Here is a 22896-nt window from a genome sequence, read left to right as displayed (position 1 = left end):
GACTGAATAATTAACGATAACGATGTGAATTAAACAAATAAGCAAATGTAAAAATTAATTTGTATAAAACAACATAATTTAAATAACGAGCTAAACCAAAGATTAATAGATGTAACAACGATTAAAAAATATCACAAAACACAAAACACTGAAGAAAAACCTACAACAATGCAAAATATACAAATTTCCTTTTTTTTGCTTAGGGCTACTGTTTCTCTTTATTTGATTTTTAAATATCTTTTTATGTTGTGGATCATGTTTTTTGACACATCATGGCATGTTTTTTCTTTACGTTGATATTGTTATCTACACTGGAGTTTGTATCTGAAATTTATATACTTTTGTAACTATTTTTATAAACTTAGAAAAAACACTTTTCTAGCTACACTTTAGCAATATTTTTATATGAACAATGTAACAAAACGCTTTTTCATTCGTATGTTCTCATGTCTATCTTGCTCGCTCTCTAAGATCATTCAGCACTCCCACCGCAAGTGAAGCTTTAATCGCGACAATCTTGACGATGATGAAGTACCACCGAAAGTCATCTTGACAATCCGGTCCGGCACACACACGGTACACCACACCGCCCACTGAAATCCGCCAGAACCCGTAAACGGTCCGCGGCGGTCACCCATCCCTATTTTGAGAGCGACCAAAAGCTCCTCTTAATGCCATTTGCTCGAACGTGCTAAACGTACGTAATGATCGTGCGTACCGTGCGATAAGAGTGTTCCGCTTGTACTCGCCTTGTACCGCACTCGACAAATAAACGCTCACACAGGGCAGGAGTGATTGACACGGTGAAGAAATTCTCCCAAGAGATGGGCCAAAAAGAAATAGTTTTTTTTTGTTTTGGGAGGAGGGGAGAGAAAATTTATTGGTGGCAAATGGTTCTGGGCTGGTGCCTTCTTACAGCGGTGCAGTTTGTCGTGCGAATTAAGCTTCATATCAATCAAACTGTCACTCACCCGCAGTCTCATCAGACTGGATCAGTGCATCGTGATGCATATTTTTGGCTCGAAATTATGCAAAGCAGCGTGCAAAAGTGCATTGTTCGACCTCTCTCCTTCCTTTTTTTCTTCCGTCTTTCAATGGACAAAAGGAAGACATTTGCCTCGCTGCCACAAAATCGTAAGCGGTCAATGAATTTTTGCGATTATTATGTGCTTTAAAGCATCGCACACTTTTCTTTTCATTTCGCAGGTCTTTTACAACAGCTACCACACCCTTTTGGGGCGGATGCGTTCGCTTTTCCCCCCACAGGTGGTGGTTGCGGGTGTTTATGGCCGGGTGGTGAAATTAATCTTGTCTATTTGTTGGTGCAAACAGCACATACTTCACTCTCCACCCCACATAAGCATCTCCTATTTCGGTTTTCCATAATTTTGTACAACATTTGCGAAACCGGATCGTTGGCATCCGGCGTGGTTCGGTGTTATGCGGCACGGTGTTGTTATGCAGCATTGTGCAATGTGTCGGTATTGATGTATCGCTTTGCCTGGCAAAAATACAAAAAAAAAGCGAACCAAAAACCATCCTTTACCGCGTGCCTACGATAATGTGAGCACATTATGAAAGTGCACGCTGCATCTCGCACTCGCATTGGTTAGCCGAGCCAAGCGCGGTGTAAATTCCAATCCTCGTAAATCGCATAAAAATAGCCCATTCACATAAATATGCATACCGATCGGACCCGGTCGCATCCGGCCAGCGGTGGGCTAATTGTTCTAAAAGATGCTCTACACCACAACAAAGCAGAAACAAACAGGGGAAGTGGCCGGTGAAAGCGAAAATTGTAACTTACCCCGTACGTAATAATAAATGTAGCGAATCGCGAACGCATACCTATATAGAAATCGAAAATGTTACCGCCTAATTAAACGGTTGCATCCAAAAGTGGATCGCTTTTCCGCTTTTACTCTTTTTTCAAACTTTTTTGTGGTCTGCCACGGTCCGATTCGTAACCGTGATGCGTGGGTTGTGGAATATTTTGGAAGGAGAAACAAGCATCAAAACTTCCATCAAGGCTGATCGGTTTAAGTTCTTGGGCAGGAAAAATTGTAAGTACCCTGGCTGCAAAAAAAAACGGCGTTTATGAGCGTGGTAATTAGAATACTCGCACCACAAGCGCGTTTTTTCACTCTCTGCTTTGCTTTGCTCGTTAAACACCGAAAAAATGCGAATCGAAAGTGAACTTGAGGTTCTCGGTGGGCGTTTTCGGTATGACGTCAATAGATGTACATCTACAATTATGTTCTATTTTTCGCTGGTTATTTTCCTACATTTCTGTTTTGATGTTCTCGTTGGAAGCTGTTTTGGTATGAGATAAGATTTGATTTTATATTAACCAATGTTTTGAAGCACTATTTTGTCATCACTTTAAACCATCATTTGGATGCCTTAAAATTGTTGTTAATTGTTCTTATCAATACCCTTGATTGCGTTATTTTTATTATTGAACTTTTGAGATCGGTTTCATATTTTTTTTTTTTAATTATCGAAAAAGTTTATTAAACCAGAATAGATTTTTTATCTAAGTAGCTTGATAAGGAGTATTCCAGGTCAAATGGAATCACGGTTGAAACGCTGTGTCAAACACGAAGGGTCTGCGCTATGGAGATGGGTTAGCTTGTCTACTCTTCAACTTAGCGCTAGAAAATGGCCATCCGCAACTCAAAGGTGGAAACTTCTGGGACCATCTTCTATAAGTCAATCCAGATCCTGAGGTACGCTGATGACATAGACATCGTTGGTTTACGGCTCTCCTACGTAGCGGATGCTTACCAAAATATTGAGCAGGCGGCAGAAAACCTCGGGATTGAGACTAACGAGGTAAAAACCAAGTTGGAGAGGAAGATGCTCAGAAGGATTTTTGGCCCCGTATGTGTGGAAAGACAATCTAGGACAACGACGAGCGTTAATGGCGAACTTTGGGTCGTACAGCGGATTAGACTCGCCAGTCTCCGGTGGGCTGGTCACGTCACGAGAATGACACCGAATGATCCAACCCGTAAAGTCCTTTTAGGTCGTCCACATAGACAGCGGTAGGGCTTCACTTTCGTAAAGCGGATTAGACTCACCAAGGCTCCGGTGTGCTGGTTATGTCATTATAATGACACCGGACGACCCAGCCCGTTAAACCCCTTTTAGGTCGTCTTCATGCACAGACGAGGCATGGTAGGCCCAAATTAAGATGGAGTGATGGCGTTGATGCGTTTGCCAGAACCGGGATAATGAATTGGCAGACGACGACGCTAGACCGCGAGCGGTTTAGAGGACTCCTGCAAGACCGAAGCGGCTGTAACGCCGGATAAGTAAGTAAGTTGACTTGAACGCTGTTGAAAATTGGTTAAGGTTGACTGATCTTATTCAAACTTTAAAGCGATATCATGTATCCTTTTAAGCAAGCGTTTAGATATTTTAATTTTTATACCATTAAGGTACTCTTGGAACTTGCGCTTAAAACCATTCATTAGATTTTGTACACCTACATCTACTAGCAGTTTCTTCTGTACTGAAAATAATTTTTTCTTCATGTCTGCGCTATTTATTTAAGTACAAGAGCCGATTGCTTGCCAAATCATGTGCCAAAACAAAACTTCAAATCTTGCCATAACTTTGAGTGAATTTTTTACATTAATTTATCCGTACATCCGATTTACCCTTTGGTGTATAAAGAAAAGTAGTCTCGGATCCATGATGCGACCATTTGAGGCTTTGTTAGCACCCAGTATTTCCAGTTTCCAGTTTCACTACACACTTCGCTTCACTTCAATACACTTAATCTTTATCGGCATGACAACCTTAAGTGGCCTGCCATTTCTGGCTTTCCGTGACTTTATTTACCCGTAGCCAGATAGTTAGTCTTGGGTACGGAGGATTGGTCCGGAAAGGGTTTTGGACGTGTCCCGTCGTGTGAAGACCGGCTCCTTATAATACACCCCGGGCGACACTCTAAACTAATTCTACTCAACATTTTAAAGGAAAATACCCTGTAAGTAATTTTCCGTGATGCAATTTGATATGAAACATCCTTTAGATATCCTCCTGCACAATATTGCACATATTTTATTTAAAAATTTATTTTTTACGAAAGTACATTGTCTAGCGCCATCTTAATCATTCATTATGTGGTCATTCACCACATAAAATCTTTTAATTCTCTTGACACTATTGAGTTCATATCCTGGCTTTCTGTAACTTTATTTACCCTTAGTTGGATAGTCAGTCCTGCGTACGGGGACTAAATTGTTTATATATGTAATAAAATGGTGAGATGTGATAAAATTATGATTGTCATTAAAAATATCTTTAAAACAAGTTGTAAATTTTTATACAAAATCCTATGAAAAACAAGAAAACGTAAAATTTTGGTATGGAAAATTGAATTTTTGTTCTTCAGATATCTGGAGTTCTAAGGATGGCCAAATGAAAATAACATCTTATCCACCCATTTTAGGTCATTTCTAGAAATTCTAGACTACAAAGTTTCTTACCATTAAGATGAAGATTACGCACCCCTGAGATGTAATGAGTTAAGTAAAAATTTCATTTGCACTGTGCTTCTGTGGCCTTACACTCTTGCAGATCGAAGTACATTGTCATTGAATTTTGCAACAACTCAAAATTAGTCCAAACGGTATAAACAAGTTCTACGGTAAAGTTCCTTGAAGGAAACTACTATTGCTCTTTGCTCCTATAGTTGATATATATTATTGCTCTCAAACTCGATCACATCGCTGACCTGGTTACTTTTCCATCGGAAACTTTTTTATCCACCCAATCATCGCTATGTCGTCGTCGTACATGCCTGACCTTGAGTGTTGCCTGATCGCATGAGTAATTGATAAATAACGATTTCGTTTCGGATCGCTGCAGTTGAGAAGAGTTTTCATTTTTCATCACCAGCTTCGTGCATCGGACCTCGCGCGATCCACGTGTTCCGTGTCCGAGATTCGATTTCAGACACACTGAAACTGTGCAAGACTTTGGCCGGTGCATTCCAAAACACGGTGTGGCGGTCTCCAGTTTAGAACAGAATCAAACGAGAGCTATTCCCATTCAATGGGACGGCTGTAGATCCATTCATAAATCGTAACACGAACAACCTGTAACACCAGTCCGAACAGTGCGCAGTGATTGCTCCCCCAAGTGTTTTCTGGCGTTGGTTAGATGGTGAGAACTCAACACGAGAGACATCATTTTGTTCGGTTCGGTTAGCCGTTTTTTTGGTGTTATTTTCTTTTTACCATTCACTGCACATGCAGGTGGTTCGCGTATGTCAACTGTTATCGGTGAAAACAGAGAGTGAGTCGGAGTGCGCATGGGCCGGAAAAGCTGCTCACAAACAATCATCCCACAGGCACAAACCACTCGGACACGTTGTTTCCAGTCGAAGATGGTCCTACTTGAAGGAAGCTTGCCTCGGTTAGAACGGTCAGCCGAACTCGTGGCGAGAGAGTAAACGTTCCAAGTGGGAAAGATTTTCCTTACCGGTGGTAGAATTTACTGGGGGATGAGCAAAGTTCGAAGGGCGTCCAAGTTTGACCTTGTTTGGGTGGTTTTCGCACAGTGAAAATAAGTGATTTTTCATGCGATTTGTGTAATAACTGGGCTAATTCCCTTCCGGTTAATTATTTTATCAAGAATATCTCTGCGAAAAGGTCGTAGTATTCAGGAAGCTATACTAATGTGTGTTGTGATCACATGAGCCAACTACAACGATAGATAGCAGTAAGTGTTGTGAATACGACTCAAGTGAATCAGCTGAAAACGCGAGCTAATTGAATTAGTGATTCTTTGCGATGGAATGTTCAATGTATGGTTAAAGTGCTGTAGTGAATATTTTATGTAAATACGAATTCATCGAGATGACCATCAAACGAACCGCTTCGCTGTAACTTACTTCGCTAACGATAGTGTGTTAGAAAATTTATACATAAACCACCTGAAAGAAATACTTCCTATAAGTCGCCGTAACTACCCACACCAGCTAACGAGAATGTCGATGATAAAATGCTGCTTCGAGCCACTGGAAATGCCCGAATTTCTGGATTCGTTCGTGAAAAAATGCACCGAAGGCTGTAAGTTAACGCTTCGTGAGGTGATTTTGGCTGTGGCAAAGAATTGTCCTACCACATATTACATAACGTAAAACGTAATGTTTAGGGCAGAATAGAATAGTATGGGTTGGTGGCGAGACAACCGCACGGGAGCATGTGGGAAGTAGTCGTTCTGTATGGCAAATATAGTCGCGTGACTGCCGGGAACATGGTTGACTACTTCCTGAACATGGAAAAGGCTCTTTCGGGTTTAGCGTACGTTTCGTTGGTTGACGAAAATCGATTGAGTGCAATTAAATTGAGCGTTATTTTTGGAGTTTGCTATTCAGCACGGTGTCCCGTTAAATGCAAAATTAATTTCCTTATTTGTATAAATTTATACAACATTTCAAAGGTAAAATTTACTATAACTACACTATCAATTATTATTACATTATAAAGGTTAAAAATATAATGCTCAATTTGAAAGTAAAATCATTAAGGAAGTAAATAAATTAATAAATCTCTTACTTCATATATGTCTTCGTGTCCTCTGTATCTTCATGAATTAGATACACTAATTTTCATCAACTAGGACGCTCAAATGATGCCTTTCCACGTACCTGGATAGTTAGAATAGAACTGGATAATCGCGTCAATATCAGTACAATATCCTATCCGGAGTGTTCCCTGTTTCGCAAGAGTAGCTATCAAATTACGGGGAAATAAAATCCAAGAAAGTCAACCGTTTTGAGGGGCCAAGACTACCGAGATTGCAGATCCACCTGAAGCAGATCAATTCAAAGCATTCAGGCTTCGCGGTAGTTAAGAACCAACGACGGGACACGAAACTATGTTTGGACAGACCAATATTTATTCATACAAGGATTTTAGAAAATCAAATCAAATCAATAGTTGGGGGTTATTTAAAAGGAAATTATTTATTATTCTGAATTCAAAACACAACGGTCCAAAGATATGAGCGGAATTTTGAACGCTACTCGAAAACATCGAATGCACACTGCTCGAACCCATTTGGTCATGAAAACTTGACAGCTCTGCAATCAAATTTCAATCTTTTTCATCCTCATTTTTTGGGATTAAAATTGTTTCGCACGAGCAACAATTATCAATACACAATTGTAATTGTGAAAGAAAACATCTACCTTTCCTGGAACAGCTGACCCAAACAATCCCTATGACGTCATCTGTCAAACGCGATTGTTCGTCATATTTGTATCGCTGTTTTTTCTGCTACTTTTCGTATCTCGTCCGGTGGTGAACCTTTACGAAAGTGTCCGTGGTAATTGCCTGATAAAATATGGTCCAATTAGCTCCCCCTTATATGCAGTGTAACTAGCGCCAGAAGGGCAATAGTTTCGTGGCCTATTCTTTCACTCTCTGTGCGTGCTTTTTGTTGTGCGTGTTTCAACGAACAAAGTAGTTTGTAGTTTCAACTCCAACACACTCCTATCGAAAATGCTAGGTAAACTTTGCTTCCCATTGTTATGGGAGAAATAAATTAGTCTTTTCGAAAGAATCCACACACAAATGATGATAGGTGATGAGAAAATTAATAGTAAAACTTTTTGCAGGTTGTTGTGGTTGCTGTTCGGCCTTGCGGCCTCGCTACAAGCGGCTAGTGGATAACATCTTTCCGGCCAATCCGGAAGATGGATTGGTGAAATCGAACATGGAAAAGCTCACCTTCTACTCGCTACGCTCCCCGGAGAAGTTGGACCGTATCGGCGAGTATCTGTACCAGCGTGCCTCCAAGGACATCTACCGCAAACGCTACAAGTTCGTCGAGATCGCGATGGAAGCGATGGATTTGCTGCTGATGGCATGTCACGCCCAGATACTGAATCTGTTCGTTGAATCGTTTCTACGCATGGTGCAGAAGCTGCTGGAAGACACGAACCCAACGCTGCAGATAATGGCCACCAATTCGTTCGTACGGTTCGCCAACATTGAAGAGGATACGCCGTCCTACCATCGCCGGTATGACTTTTTCATCTCGAAGTTTTCCTCGATGTGCTACGGCAACAATGACGATATGGAGCTGCGTGACAGCATCCGGATGGCGGGAATAAAGGGTCTGCAGGGCGTTATCCGGAAGACAGTATCCGATGATTTGGTGGCAAACATATGGGAAAAGCAGCACATGGAAAAGATTGTTCCATCGCTACTGTTTAACATGCAATCGGGACCATCGAAATCGCCCGATACGGAAGCAACTCCTTCGACTCCACCGTTGCTAGCGGAGGCGGTATTGCGCGAGCTTGTTAGCAGGGCATCGTTTGGGCACATTAAATCCGTGCTGAAGCCACTGTTAACTCATCTCGATCATCATAAGCTGTGGGTGCCGAACAAGTTTGCGATCGATACGTTCCGGATCGTGATGATATCGATTCAACCGCAGTATTCGTACACGGTCGTCGAAACACTCATGTCACACCTGGACCAAAACTTAACCTCGTCCCCGAAAACGCGAACATCGTTAGCGGTGGTCCTTTCGAAGATTATTGCCATTGCAGCGGGTGAAAGTGTAGGTCCGTCGGCACTCGACATTATTAACAATCTGCTGATGCATTTGAAGACGAGCGTTAGCACCCAGCACGAATCCACTCCAGAGGAGACACAGTATCAGGAAGCGCTCATAAACGCGCTGGGCGAGTTCGCTAATCATCACCCCGACTATCAGAAGATCGAAATAATGCTGTTTATCATGAACACCGTACCGGATCCGTCCAACAAGAGCAAAGGGGATCAACTGTTACAGAACATCCTTCTGAAGAGTTTGCTCAAGGTCGGCACCCAATATCGGACGGTTTCGTTCGAGAAAGCGTTCCCAGTATCGTTCCTGCAGCCACTGCTCAAGATGGCCCGGGCCGCTTCCATACCGATCCGTATCATAGTGATGCAGATCTTCCAGCAGCTACTCGATCGGCATCAAAACCAACACCTGCTGAACGTGATCAGCGTAAGCCACTATCCGACGCTTACCATCGAAAGCCCGTCACGGTCGGACATACTGTTCACGCACAAGTACGGTTCGAACATACTGCAGGCCATCATCGAGAGCATGTCGCAGGAGAACCATCTGGAGGTGCTGAAGTCTTCGTACAATACGATCGCGCTGGTAATCGTGGAAATGGCGTGCGGTGAGACGGTGCAGGAGGTTTTGCTGTTTTTACTAGGGTGAGTTAGTTTTTTCTTTTAGATGCATGTGGGAATTGGGTGATGTCCTTCTATCCGCCTTACCCTGTTCGATACGAAAATAGTGCAATCGAAATTGCAGTGACCTGACGTTTCTTGTTTCAATTGTTCTGGAAGTTTGTCAAAAAATATGGTTTCATTCGTCCATATTTGCCTTGGATCTCTTTCAGTATGCTGCACTTAAAATATCCACAAAATCGATAGATTACCAATTACATCCCCAACGACCGTGCATCCTATCGTTTTTTCTTTCTCTTTGAAGGACTTCCGTTCGCTCTCGAATCAAATGAATTGAACCACACGTAACTCAATTAGTACCGTCGTTCACTTTTTGCTTCTCCATTTTTCTACGACAACAGTCTACAGCAAGTAGCCGTGACCGAGGTGGAACTTTCGCCGAAGCATCGCTGCAATCTGCACAGCATTGCCATTTCGTTGCTGATTCTGCTCGGACGTTGTACCGGGATCGGTTCGCTGGTCGAGTACGTTGAGAAGCTGATCCAGGCCCGAAAGGAGGAAGCATCTTATCTGCTGCCACCCCTGATGGATAACGATAAGAGTGCACCGAGCACTCTAAACACCAACCTGCCGCATCTACTCATCGACAAGCTGGCGGTGGCTGAATGTTTGCAGCAGGCCGGGCTGGAAAGTAACCGCGTCCAGACGGGCACACCGTACGCACTCAATCAAACAGACATATCCGCTCATCGCCATTCCTGGGTTGACACGCACAGTATGTATCCATTGTAGATCTTTCCTGTTTTCCGTGTTCTTCTACTCACATGCTTTCGTTCTGCTCCCAGGTGCCGTCCGGAACAGTGTGGTCGATTCTATCTACAATGACATCGAAAGTGTTAGCAGTTCGCCTGGCGTACAGAAACGTTCGCTAGCGTCCGAATACAACTTCGAATCGATGAAGCGCGTGCTGGCCGAACCGACGGAAGCTTCCAAGCGGGAGGCACGCGAAAAGCAGATGGCAATTGGGCGCACTTTCCGCGAGACGGCTTTCGAGGATTTGGTACGCCGAACCGAACCCAAGCACGACGTCATCCAGAACAAGCTGAACGAAATCTTTAACGCACTGTCGGCGGAACGGCAAATCTCGGCCACATGCAGTGTGCAGGCCGGTTCGTTGCTCGCCTCTAATGGTGGATTAGGCGGGCCGACAATGATCGAACCGGGCAAACATGTGGGAACCGGACAGCGGCCTATCTACGAGAATAACTTCCCCGAACTGTTCTTCTACTAGGGATGAAGAGGAAGTAGTAGGAAAAGGAGGTTTAACTTCAATGGGCTAGAAAGAACAGGAGTAACTGCAATTAGTCGTAAATGGTATTTGAATTCCTTGGTGGGTTAATTATGTTTTTTGTATTTATTTCGACGTTGGTGGTTTTTGCTAATGATTTGTATTATTGCAATAATAAATGGCTGTCTTTAATTCCAAAAAATTAAAAAAAAAAATTTGTAGAGTTTATGGTCCTATTACACAAATCCCATTTATGAAAACATTTGTGTAGAATTGTTTGGGAAAGGGTTCTATCTCTTTTGGCGGAACGACCTTCTAAGGTCATGGCTGCCATTTCTGGCTTACTAGACTCAATTTTACCACATAGTCGGATAGTCTGTCCTACGGGGAATTGGTCCGGATGGGATTTTGGACAGGTCCTGACGTGTGATGACCGGAATAGACTATTTCAAACATCATAAATTCTTCCTTGAGGTGTTAAATTGCTAAGCTTACCTTCTTGACGTTATCACTAACCACACAAGAGTACCATTAATGCTTCTTCTTTAAATACAATCACAACGCATTATTTCTGATTTGGTATAGAGATAATGGTTTATTGAATTTCAGTAAATTTCACATTGTTCCGATCATGACCAATATTGTGTAGATATTCTTTTGAATTACCAAACTCGTTTGCACTCCGGGCAGTACGATAGCTAATATGTATGTAAAAGGGGAGGGTTGAACTGGTTAAACTGTCCTCTATGCTCTATCTTTCCTCGAACAGAGATAAACTCCCATCGATGCAATTACCTCCACCAGGAGAGATGCACGCATGATGTTTACGAATAAATGCTTCAAACTGGACACCCAAAACACCTAACCCGGTAGATTCGCTAACTGACTTCTGCGGCATATTGCGTGTGGAGTGCTGAATGATTGTATTTCTACAGCAAACAAGAAACAGGAAACTTCCGCCCTGAGCGCTAATTTACGTAGAGAAGACAAGTTGGCAAGTGCTTGAAAAGTAGGATCATTTTTATCATCATCATCATCGTTCACAATCAGCCACGAATGTGCGAATTTGTATGAATGGGGAATTTGTAATTAGCTTAATTATATGCGAATTGGTTCTTCCAGCGATCTATCTTTCGGCTATTAGCTTTTGATTTAACAATTCTTCTCGCACCACATATTACGCTACCACCTTCTAGCTATAGGGTACTTCCACTTTCCCATTCATTCTACTAACCAATTGCTCGACCCTTTTTCTTTTGCCGGTGTGCTATATTTAAATGCAATTCGGTGCAATTTGGAATTAAAAAATGGAGACTTTGTAACATCTCTACAGTGCAGAATGTACAATTAATTTAGACATTATTCAAGAAAAAACAGACTAGGTAGGTTAGGTTAAAACGTAACTACTAAAGATGAGCTTGTTTTTTTTTTTAACGTTTCCAATAGAACTGATTATTAAGCGTGACATTGAACGGAGGTAGCTCGCTTTAAGATGTAACCATAATGCTGCTGTGTTTTGTGATGGATGTTCATAAGATAATCTATACTGACTGCTACGAACGAGACGATAAGAATGTGTTGTTTGCAAGGAAAGAAAGATGATAGGGATGTGTTTGTTGTGTGTGTGCTCGTATCAACTTTCTTTCGCCTCGTCTCTCCCGTCGATTATTTGCCACACTTCAAGACGAGTCGTCATCTTACTTCATTCGGTATCGGTATCGGTCAATGCATCGGTGTATCTGGTAAATATTTGCATGTGAAACGTATGTGCGCAAGCATCCCGTGAGAATGCTGCTTATTCTACTCGCAGCAGCTCCACGTCGAAGGTCAACCGAGCGTTCGGCGGAATGACACCCGGGTGGCCACGGCTACCGTAGGCGTAGTCCGGCGAGCACACCAGCTTGGCCCGCTGTCCGACCGACATCTGGGCAACACCTTCATCCCAGCCGCGGATCACTTCACCCTTGCCAACCGAGAACTTGAACGGTTTGCCACGGGTACGCGACGAATCGAACACCGTGCCATCGTCAAGCGTTCCGGTGTAGTGGACGACCGCAGTTTGACCCGGTTTCGGGAAGGTGGTTTCTAAAGTGAAAAGAGACACGAACACGTACAAGCAATCCAGCAGTTTAAATTGTTTCCCGCCCGTGACCCAACCCATCACGAAACTTCGTTCCCCAATACTTACGGTCACCGTTGGCAATTGGGACAATCTGTACACCCATCTTTTTTCTTGCTGCCTAGTTACGGCTTCTTGGCGACAGTGGTGAAAAATTAGCCGGCAAAGATTGCACTACTTCCACGTGAAGGTCACTGGCTGCGATGCTGCGAGTAAGCTCGAACACTTGCAAGCGATGGTTTTCTGTAGTGACGGGGAAAAGAATTCGCAATACACTGGTCAGTGAAACGATGCTGGTTGCTTAAATTTTACGATTTTATTTCACACAGAAAACTCACACGGCTTGAAAAGAAAATGTCTTCCGTCTTGCGCGTCGATTCCCAAGCAACGATCGAACAAAAGAAATTTCCAAGGAGCTGTCAAGTGCTCGAACAATCCGTTCGAGCAGATGTCTGAGTTCGACCATCAAATGAATTAATTAACGGACTGGACGGATTTGGGGAGTGTTTCGAGAAAATTAAATTTACAATCGAAAAAAATGATTGTTAAACAATGTAAATATTTATTTTCCATTTCTTTCGTAACTCTCTCTCTCTCTCTCTCTCTCTCTCTCTCTCTCTCTCTCTCTTTCTCCCTCTTACACACAGTTTAGTTTTAGCATTTTCAAAGTGATTTTTTAACTTGAGCTTGAAGGAAAAGAAACAAAATCGAACTAAAACTGTGTCATTAGTTTGATTGTTATTTTATTTAATTGTTGGAAAACACTCTTAAATCCCTAATTTCAACAGAGCAGCCAATAACAAATTATTCATGAGAATCTTTTTTTTGATAATATTGAATTTTGATTATTTAGGAAAAAACGATGGAAAGATGTACTTTCCGCTTCGTGATATTTTATCTGAACCACAAAAGTTCAGTCAAATAATTGGGAATGATGATACATTCTTAATTGTACCTCTAGTTGAAGCAATAGCAGTTTGTTCGAATATCAAGCGATTAATTTAAATTCTCACACAATCGCTGATCAAGTTCGAAAACTCCAGTTCGAAAGACGCGACGCCATTTGACAGCCCTTGAAATATTTCAGCACCCGAAATGCTTCGCTGCTGTCACATCCATGTTGCGCTAGCCAGAATTTATTATCTTCGCGGAACTCGATGAAAGTGGTCGTGTGCGTCGTGTCGTCGCTGTGGTCGCGCTGAATACCGCATAGTGTTTTATGTAGGTGAAAAAAACTTGAAAAATATCCCGGGTCGTGCTGTTTGAGGTTTCATGTGGGTTGAGCGTAGTCGCGCTAGGATTCAAAACGATTTACTGCTTATTTGTACACGTAGAGCGAATAAAAAATAGCAAGCCACAAACGCAGCCGAGTGTGTGACCAGTGCGTTGATAAAACATAAAAGTACAGAAAAAGGGCAATCGCGGAGGGTGCATGCAACAAGAGTAAGAAAAAAAGGTGGAAAATCGTGGAGTGAAGAAGCCATTTCGCATCGGTGTGTGTCAGTGGTGTTTAGGAACGGGAACACGGAAGAGAGGGTGGTTGGTTGGTTGTGGGGTATTAAACGGCGAGGTTCGTGGCTTCTGCTCGGACGGGGTTGATTCTCTGTCTTTCCTTTTCCTCGAAAAACTGGACAGTCCAGCTCACGCGTGTGTGTGTGTGTGTGTGTTTGTAGGTTGCTGCGCTTTTTGCCCCCCATAGGTGAACAGCGAATGTACGTGTGCTGCACACACTAGCCCTAAGGGGGAGGAAATACGGGCAGGAATTAATACAACAAAAAAAAAAACCCCGGGCGTTCGTTGTGTACGGGCTTAGTTCTTCTTACCGTATGAATGAAAAATCAAAACCAGTTCCCGCGTACGTGCGAGCAGAAAAATAAACCCGAAACGGAATAATACAAGTTTGAATTTATTTATTTTCTCTTTCCCTTCTAGCGAGCGTGAGTGTGTGTTTGTGTGTATGCGTACGTGCATGTTTACAAAGGAAAAGTGAAAATTCGTTCGTAGCGCGTGTGTGTGTCTTTTCGTTCCGTCTTGTCGCGTTCTCGTTCTCGCACACTGTTCCTGTGAATGGTGCAATTTTCCTTCCAAAGCCTATATCCGTGTGCGGCGTGCATAATACAGGGTACGAAGAGTGTGTGTTTCACGGGGCAGAAGAGAAAAATAATACGCCACACAAAGGGCAATCGACACGCCGAGCCCCGGTACGAAAGTGGGAAAATATATAGGAAGAAAACACACTGTCCCATTCGTGATTATTATGCACTGTTTTAGTGGAGAGCTTTAGCTGTTGAACGTGCAAGAACGAAGGGGGGTCAGTAGAAAAAAAAAACGAACAACAGCGGTGGTGTTGTGGATCTGTGGCTGCTTACCTCATCGTCGTCATCAAAACGGTCAGTCGGCTGCGTCACCCAATACCCACAATCGTGTGTGTCGTCGTGTCCACGTCCATCCAATATATTCTTCGGTACGCCAAAAACTTCACCCATCACAGGTGAGTAAAAGCACCAGTTCTCGTTTTTTGTTTTCATATTTATTCCGCCATCCATATACAAATTTCCCGTGGGCACGCGTTCCTTCGCGTGGATTATTGGTTGAGAATGTTTATGTTTCAATTTTTAACTTCTTCGTTTAACGTTTTCGAATGATGTAAAGTTTCGGTTCCGAAGCCGGTAAGCGTCACGGTTGCTCCCGAGGGGTTGGATTTAAAGGGGTTGGGTTGAGGTGGGGAGTGTGGGACCAACCAGGCAAGACTATAGGGACCGGGGATACCCGAGGGGAGGGAATGTCTGGTATAAAGCGGAGAGACCAATAAAGCAAAGTGGAATATCAAATAAGGTGCAGTAAACAACAACCACACAGCATAAGCAACATAGCAGGCGGGACCAATCTGTTTCCCTTCTACTTAAGAGCAACCTCAACCAAACGCACACAATCATACACATACACACACATACATTCCAAAAGTGTAAATAAAAGTGTATCCAAAAAAGAAAGGCCCATTTTGTGTGTGGAACACGTTCCACTTCACCCTTTCTTCCTTAAATAAGGGGTTTGAGTGTAAGGGGGTAGCGTGTGGTAAAGGTGAGAGAACTTAACGTTTGTGGGGGGTTGGGGGACGAGGGTAGAACTTGACGAAATTTGAAAGACCGAAAAGTCGAAAACTGGTTTTTTTCCCCACAGTGAAGGGAAGAAAAAAAACAGAAGTTACAATACACACAACAAAAACGCAGTGAGCCGCGACCGCGCAACGGTGAGCCGGCAATTTTAGGCTGTTTGTTGGTGTGTAAACATGAAACCGTATTGAAGCTATTTTATGATTTTACTTGTATTAACCATTTTTTCCATTAATAATCCTTCAAGTGTTTGCTTGCACCATGGTTTGTCGAGTTAATGTTTATTACTCGTGTTAAAGAAATATATTTCTTCATTATTTGTCTTCAATAAATTAACGATGTGGAGAACAGGATGAAAAACAGAACTGAACGAAAATTATTCTAAAACGTTGTACATTATTCAAACCAACAGCCACCTAACGCGTATGAAAATTTCTTTTCAAATTGCATTGTTTTGGTGAGATATGTTCGGTTTCATATTTACACGTCGATGTGTATGCGCGAGGGCTTCTTCACCGATGAGTAAGAAGATCAAGCGCTTTTAAATTCGCGGTTATTTTTTGGTGTGGGTGGTGTATATACAACTCCAACGATCATTCGTGGGAAGACATTTCGGCCGGTATTCCCCCTCCCCTTCCCCCCTGTTTTTCTTTTCGAATAATTCTTTGTTACGCTTTGAACTTCTTTCTTAACATTTTCCTTCCGACTGTGTCGTACCTGGCGAGTTTGAACTCCGTTGCTGGGTTACATTGGTGTTGGTGTGGTACTTGAAGGTGGAGCTCTGGGTATGGTCAACCGGTTTGGGATGAAACACCGTTTGAATTCTTGCCGTTGGAAATGATCTCAAAGAATGGGGCCAACAGCGCATCACCAACGGGGCATTTATGCACTGCTTTACAATATTATTCGTAGTGCTTTGGAGACTGTTCCCTCTCCCCCCCTCCCCTTCCCTCCTCATTTGCGGCACTAATCGTACGTTGTTGTTTACGTTAAAAATAATACGGGTATGAGGAGTTGAAACGTAAAGGGTTCTCATTAAAACGAGATACTCTTCTATCTCTCTCAGCTGCAAGTGCATCGGGGTGTGATGCACCGGAAACCGGAAATAATAGCTACCAAACGTTGGAAATAACTAATAGCTTTATGGGAAAGACATAAAACGCAAAGATTATTAACACACCGCTTTTCGTCTGCTATTGTGTGCAGCGTTAAAGCTGCTAAAGCTCGATCGTTTCGTGTTAAAATGTTTCCTCTCGATCAGCGTTGGGTCTATGTACACCCAAGAATTTAGGGCACAAACGTTCATGCGCTTCGATGCGGATGTATGTGCAACACATGTAACGGATATCATGAAAATGAAGCATAGCACGCCACATCGTTGCCCTTGGGACGGCACCGTGCTAGAATTTCGAAAGAAGTATATCTTGAAGGTGGCAAGGCATCCCCGGGAAAGATACTTTAAACTGTCCGCATGCTAAGACCTTCCGTCTGGGGCCACTTAGGAAGATACACTTTCCGTACACTTCCGCCCATCCGGTCCGTCCCCGTACGGTAGCTATTTCCCGTAAAAGGTTTCTATGTGTTGCCCAAATGCCGGGGCCCGGTGGCGCGCGTGTTTTTGGTGCGGTGAAGCAAACGTGCGGAAGATACGATTTCCCGCATGGTTATGGTTCCTGGTTGGCCATGTAAAGTGTGAAATTTATGTCCGTACCTTTTCCGGCCACTTTCCAAAGCGAGAACACTAGGCAAGCACCAGGCCCGCAGGCTAAAATAAGACGAAAACCGAATGGAAATGTGTTTATTCCTTTTGTTTTCGAAAACAACTGCAGCGTGTCGCGTTTCCGAGTACGGCAGAAGTTTAGCAAATACGCCGAGAGTCGAGGAAAACTCTTACGGGCAGACCTAGCCACAACTAGGGTTGAATAGTTTTGCATGGTCAGTTACTTTTTGGTGACGAAAAAATAAATAAAATAATCATTGAAGTGAGTAGAAATATACTTCCGACTTAGAAGTTTCAATTAATATAAAAAAAGAAATTGCATTTTCAATATAAAATAATAAGTTTCCCTTTCACTACTGCCAACTTTATCTACATCCATCCAATGTCCATTACTAGCTAATTTCGTCCTCGAATAAAAGCGTCCTCACTAGCGCTCGGGGTGACGTCAGGAACTCAGTACGGTGCACTATAATTTTCCCGCTAACCCTTCCCCCCTGCAGACCTCCCACCAGCAAACTTCACGGGGAAAAAGTTCTCCCAACTGTTTAAAACCCCAGGAACTCCACCGGGTGCGTAGAATTTCCGTTTTTGTTGCGGACCATCGAGACACACTAGCCACTGTCAAGTGTTGCACAAGCTTCCAACGGGAAGGAGGATGTGTTTGTCATGTGGCGCCAGCATGATGGTTGTTGCGTAGAGTTTCACTCCAGACGACGGCGCGTCTCGTTCGGCATTGGCGTCCACCGTCTGACAGACACCGGCACACGTTGCACGAGATGGTGCGCCCAAATAAGTCCCAGGCCCCCGTTTGATTATGGGCCATAAGTTCCGGTTAGTTAGCGGCCTGTTTGTGGAGTGTGTCTTTGGGTACAGGTGTAGTAGTGGTGGCTTTTCCAGAAATAGACTCCCTGTTGGTTTTCTTTTTCGGCGCTTCGTCGGAACCGACCGGTTGCCTTTTGCGTTATGATGGGTTTTGTTGGAACTCCTGTCGATTATCGGTCCCGGGACATGCATGATGCTAATTGGCCCTTAAATACCCTAAAACTCTACCCGTAATGAACATTCCAATTTTCGACTCCCGGCAGGAACGGCGAGTAAACCACAAGAAGGAAAGAAAGAATAAACCCCTCTAAACGTACCTGACGACGCATATTAGGACGAGAAGTCAGCGGTGGTCTGTGTGTTGGTAGTAGAGGTTATTCACCTGCAATTATCAAACACAGATCGCGAGGGTTACAGAAGATGGGTACAGCACAGCGGGAAGATCTACAGGTGTACCGTGCTTATAATGTTTCTTGTAATGTTGCAACGCTGTCTTCTTTCGTGGCGTTTTATTCCCCCCCCCCCCCGGTTGGGGTTCAATGTTTCGGGTTCCGGAAGGTACAAAGACACGACCCCCCATTGTTCTAGTGTGTAACCCCTTTGCACCAGCACTGTTGAAACGCCACAGACAAACAAACAGGCCGGGCAACATTAGGGTGTGGTTCGCCCTCTCCACGTGCTATATGACACGTGTGCGTCACAGAGGAGAAGATAATGCGTTCGAAGAAAGGTTGCATGATAGGTAAGTTCGCTTTACTAAAGAACACCAGCACATTTAGACTTCAAGTTGGAACAATAATACTACGAGATCATGAATGTGTTCGTAATAATAAATTTCGGGCAAAGTTGTAGCTATGTTGTCTGACATGTGGACACATGACACATAAGTAGACAGGGAAATGATTAGAATGCTGGTGATGATCTCTCCAAATGAAGCCCTTAGACTTCTGTATAAAAGTTCTACAGTTTAATAGGTATCTGAAGCGATTGGTAGGGATCTGCAAGATTGTGGCATTGTACCAACCAAATGTTATGTATCCTCACATGTCTCTTCCAATCAATCCTTCATTCAAATTCCAACTCCCAGAGAACATTTCTTGCTCTTGGAAAAATATTCGTCTACCAGTATATCTTCGGATTAGCTAGAACCCGTTTGTGGTTAGGTGACCTAAATATCCAGATATTGTTTGTGAACTTCACCTCGTGCTCCGGGCCCATTGCTTTTCACCATTAGAGATTTCTATTCTTTCATGTTTGAAGTTGTGTTTAGGAAGGGAATATACCACTGTTTTGCCTTTTAGAATTCCACATCCAGAGCCAACGCGACTACGCAGCTTGGCGTCGTTGACTGAAATAAAATAAAAGATGACATAATGTTTGCAGTTTGTTTCGTTTCTTTTTTTTCAAATTGTGCTTCACCAATGAATCTCACGGTCAGTCACGCTAACGCCATCCTCTCCAACGTGTGTACCGGCGATACATGGCGCGCCAGATGTTTGAGTCAGCGAGCTCGCTCGGGCGGCTTTGACAACTTGTTGTTGATTCCCCAACGAACGTGTTTGACTATTTTTGTGTTTGTGTGTGGTTGTGTGCTGCCGGCCCCTGCCGATGTAGGGGCTTTAAAACCCCTGGCCCATTGACGAGGTGAAGGGATGGCGGAGCTAATCACATTGGCACGCAGATCGGAATCTGCCGTTGCTGAATCGGCCTCAGCACTAGGGCGAGCAGGTGTAGGTGATGGAGGTGTTACGATCGCGTTTTGTTGGTGATCGTGTGACAATGTTGGGCGGCGGCAGCACTAGCGTCGCGCGAACGCGTCCCATCACACGCAGACAAGGGTAAATACGCGCGTGTGCTCACCAGCTTAGCGGCCGCACCTTTCACGGGTCTCTGTCACAGTGTTGTGCTAGTGCCGTCGCTACCAAGACACACACACGCATGTTGTCACGAGCTACCTTGCCGGGGGAGCTCTTATAGTTCGGCTTGGAAAAAGTGTGTAAACGATACACGATACTAAAATGGGGAGTTCCATCTGGGGAGCATTATTTGAAACACGACAAAACAAACCTCTCTCAATGAATAGTTTCTTGCGGGGTAATGATAATGGTATCAGCGGCAAGATACCGTGGTGGTACTTCGACATACGAGTGTTTTTAAAATACGATCCGTCGGGCGAGCGATGTTTTGCTTAAAGATACGAGATGGATTAGAGATACGAGTAATCCCAGTTCCGAATCGTACGCGTAAACGCGTCAGCTTGTCAACACCGGGATTTAACTTATTTTTACAACCATTCAGAAGTTGAAATGAGAACCACCTTAAAGGGTTTCCCATATCAAATTCCATCGCTTTAGAAAACGCTGGAGAAAATAACCAAAATATCCTATCCTTTTCAAACTTTTAATCAATATCTTATAAGCTATTAGCAAGTTTGTGACTTCTGTAATGTTGTAATGTACTTACTAGTTACTTTTTTTTCATGCCTGCTTAAGATTTGACCTCTTTGGGATTCTTCCATAGTGTCTGCTTCATAATAATGCAGTATTTTTCATGTGCTTGAGTACGAATTTGAGCAACTTGGCTTCGTATCAGTCCAGAAACAAGTTGAATAGTTGCACAAAACTAGGTCAGGCCGGACAATAGTAGAACCCACGTGTTGCTTCTACGGAGGAACCAGGCGCATCTGTAAGCATTCTTTGAGGTAAATCTCCCTGTTTACAGCACAGGTAGCACTAACGAACGTGCAATACTTTGTTTAAGCACTTGCCAAATCATATATTTCTTGGCAAACTTTGAAAGATTCTGCTACCCTATTTTCTCCGGAACATCAAATTTGTACTTGATGGTATGGTGAAGAGCAGTTGCTCCGAGTCTATTATGACACACTGAGGCTTTGTCATCTGGCGCAGCGGTGTCCGAGGATTTTCCTCGTATTTACACAAGATCTTTTCGCTACATTGTTTTTTAAGGTTATGCCCCGTTTTTTCTAACTATGAAAAACAGTTATTTATCAAAAAACATTATAAACAATGCACTGGAAACTACTTCTACTCAAAATATCAAGCGAAAGGTCGAGGTACCACTGTATTAAACTTACTGTTATACTGACATTTTAAAGCGTTTGAAGTCACGTTAACAAGAAAATGTCTTCCAAAAATGTAATGATGATGAACGGCTCTGCTCTGTAGAGTGCTTAAGGTTAGGACTAAATGCTACATTAACCACGTAACAGTACTCTACAATCCAGAATTGGTTAGAACACTTACCGAAACAATGCACGATTTATTTTAATCGGTGTGTTCCTTCTTCCGTAGAATGAAGCCGTTGCTGGAATAGCCAAAATAACAGTCTAGTGGTTAGATTTCTCAAGAGGATTGCTTTTTATACACCATCCCTTCTTACGGTTTTAAAATGGACTTCAATTCGATAGAAATTACCTGTTTTTTTTGTATAATGATCAGTAAACGCTCTAACTATTCACCAGTTTTTGCCAATTAAATCACGCCTAAAAGAAATGCTCACTTACAAAAAAAAACAATTCCGTGAAGTGCATCAAACGGCACCTTCCACGACCTTTGTGTGCGCCGGCTGCGCCAGAGTGCACCGGAGCATAAACCACGTACTTCATTTTGTCTGACACTGGTACTGGTGTGGTCGGTCGGTATACCGCCCGGTATGCTGGCAAGACGAAAGGGTAAGCCTATTGTTCCGTGGCCATTTCAATCAGCAACCGTTAAAAGCACTCACATTCCGCACTCCGCGAAGGGGGGGAGCATGATTGTGTGTCGACGAAGTGGTATTGAGGTTCGACATTCAATGCTCACTCGACAACGAGCCTTCTGGTTCCAGGTGTGTGTGTGTGTGTGTGCAAGTGCATTTTTTTGTTGTTAGCCCCACTCGGCTTCGAGAGCCTCCGTTCGCAACCCCAAGGGAAGCGTTCAATATACAGTGGGTTATTAGTGTGGATTGGCAGGCGCTCAAAGAACCACAATCATCATCATGTCCCTTCGCGTGCCTAGTCGGCGGAGACCAGTGCCTGACAGCTGGGCGTATTGTGGTATCGAACAATCCCGCTGCATATAATGGAAAGGGGATTGATGAAGTTGCTCCGTCCGCGGGCCTGGAGACCACCACCGATTCAATCGGGTCGTAACAATCGGTAACTAGTCTGCTTTGCGTTGGGCAGTTTGTTGAATGGGACACACTGTCCGTCTGTTGCTATTCTTCGATGTTTCGAGCACTGATAAAGTAGACTGTAATGCATCTGAAGGGATGTAAGATTAGTAGGAAATTATTAATATTGTTACTAATGTTGTCGGTAGTTCTGATAATTTTTTTTACAGATTACTACAATTCAAGGATGTCAGAAATGGTAGACTAAGACCTTCGACGTAGTAGTGTCACAATCAAAATTAAAATTTGTTTTAAATGTTCCTTTGTATTAGGGGGTCTTGTATCTGTTGTGGAATTGCATATTTGAAATATATGTACCTCCTTACTTACTTACTTACTTATCAGGCGCTACAACTGGCGTTTTCTGGCAGACGCATCAACGCCATGCCTCTATTTCAATTTGAGTCTACCACGCCTCCTCTGTTCAAGTGGACTATCTA

General features: G+C 43.3%; 2 protein-coding genes across 2 annotated transcripts; one reads left to right on the top strand and one right to left on the bottom strand.

Moving 5' to 3' along the window:
• The first annotated feature begins 6004 nt into the window (after positions 1-6004).
• LOC128714978 (protein EFR3 homolog cmp44E) lies at positions 6005-10512 on the top strand. Its single transcript, XM_053809864.1, has 4 exons — positions 6005-6086; positions 7640-9245; positions 9623-9996; positions 10067-10512. Exons 1-4 carry the CDS (start codon positions 6005-6007, stop codon positions 10510-10512), a joined length of 2508 nt encoding a protein of 835 aa, XP_053665839.1.
• A 1788-nt stretch (positions 10513-12300) lies between these two features.
• On the bottom strand, positions 12301-12734 carry LOC128710474 (peptidyl-prolyl cis-trans isomerase Fkbp12). Its single transcript, XM_053805529.1, has 2 exons — positions 12698-12734; positions 12301-12594 (listed from the first exon to the last, which is right to left on the bottom strand). The coding sequence occupies exons 1-2, from the start codon at positions 12732-12734 to the stop codon at positions 12305-12307; spliced, it is 327 nt and encodes a 108-aa protein (XP_053661504.1). The 3' UTR covers positions 12301-12304.
• Positions 12735-22896: the final 10162 nt, after the last annotated feature.

The sequence above is a fragment of the Anopheles marshallii genome, chromosome 2 (genome assembly GCF_943734725.1).
Source record: "Anopheles marshallii chromosome 2, idAnoMarsDA_429_01, whole genome shotgun sequence".
Classification (NCBI taxonomy): domain Eukaryota; kingdom Metazoa; phylum Arthropoda; class Insecta; order Diptera; family Culicidae; genus Anopheles; species Anopheles marshallii.
The sequence above is the reverse complement of the archived record's forward strand: the minus strand, read 5'-3'. Positions and strand labels throughout refer to the sequence as shown.

What these genes read in the sequence shown, in the direction of transcription:
- LOC128710474 (XM_053805529.1), bottom strand. Translation starts at nt 12,734, where the DNA reads ATGGGTGTACAGATTGTCCCAATTGCCAACGGTGACC. An exon ending in CCCAATTGCCAACGGTGACC is followed by an intron (nt 12,595 to 12,697) that starts GTAAGTATTGGG and finishes TTTTCACTTTAG; the next exon opens with AAACCACCTTCCCGAAACCG.
- LOC128714978 (XM_053809864.1), top strand. Translation starts at nt 6,005, where the DNA reads ATGTCGATGATAAAATGCTGCTTCGAGCCACTGGAAATGCCCGAATTT. An exon ending in GAAAAAATGCACCGAAGGCT is followed by an intron (nt 6,087 to 7,639) that starts GTAAGTTAACGC and finishes AACTTTTTGCAG; the next exon opens with GTTGTTGTGGTTGCTGTTCG. An exon ending in GTTTTGCTGTTTTTACTAGG is followed by an intron (nt 9,246 to 9,622) that starts GTGAGTTAGTTT and finishes CTACGACAACAG; the next exon opens with TCTACAGCAAGTAGCCGTGA.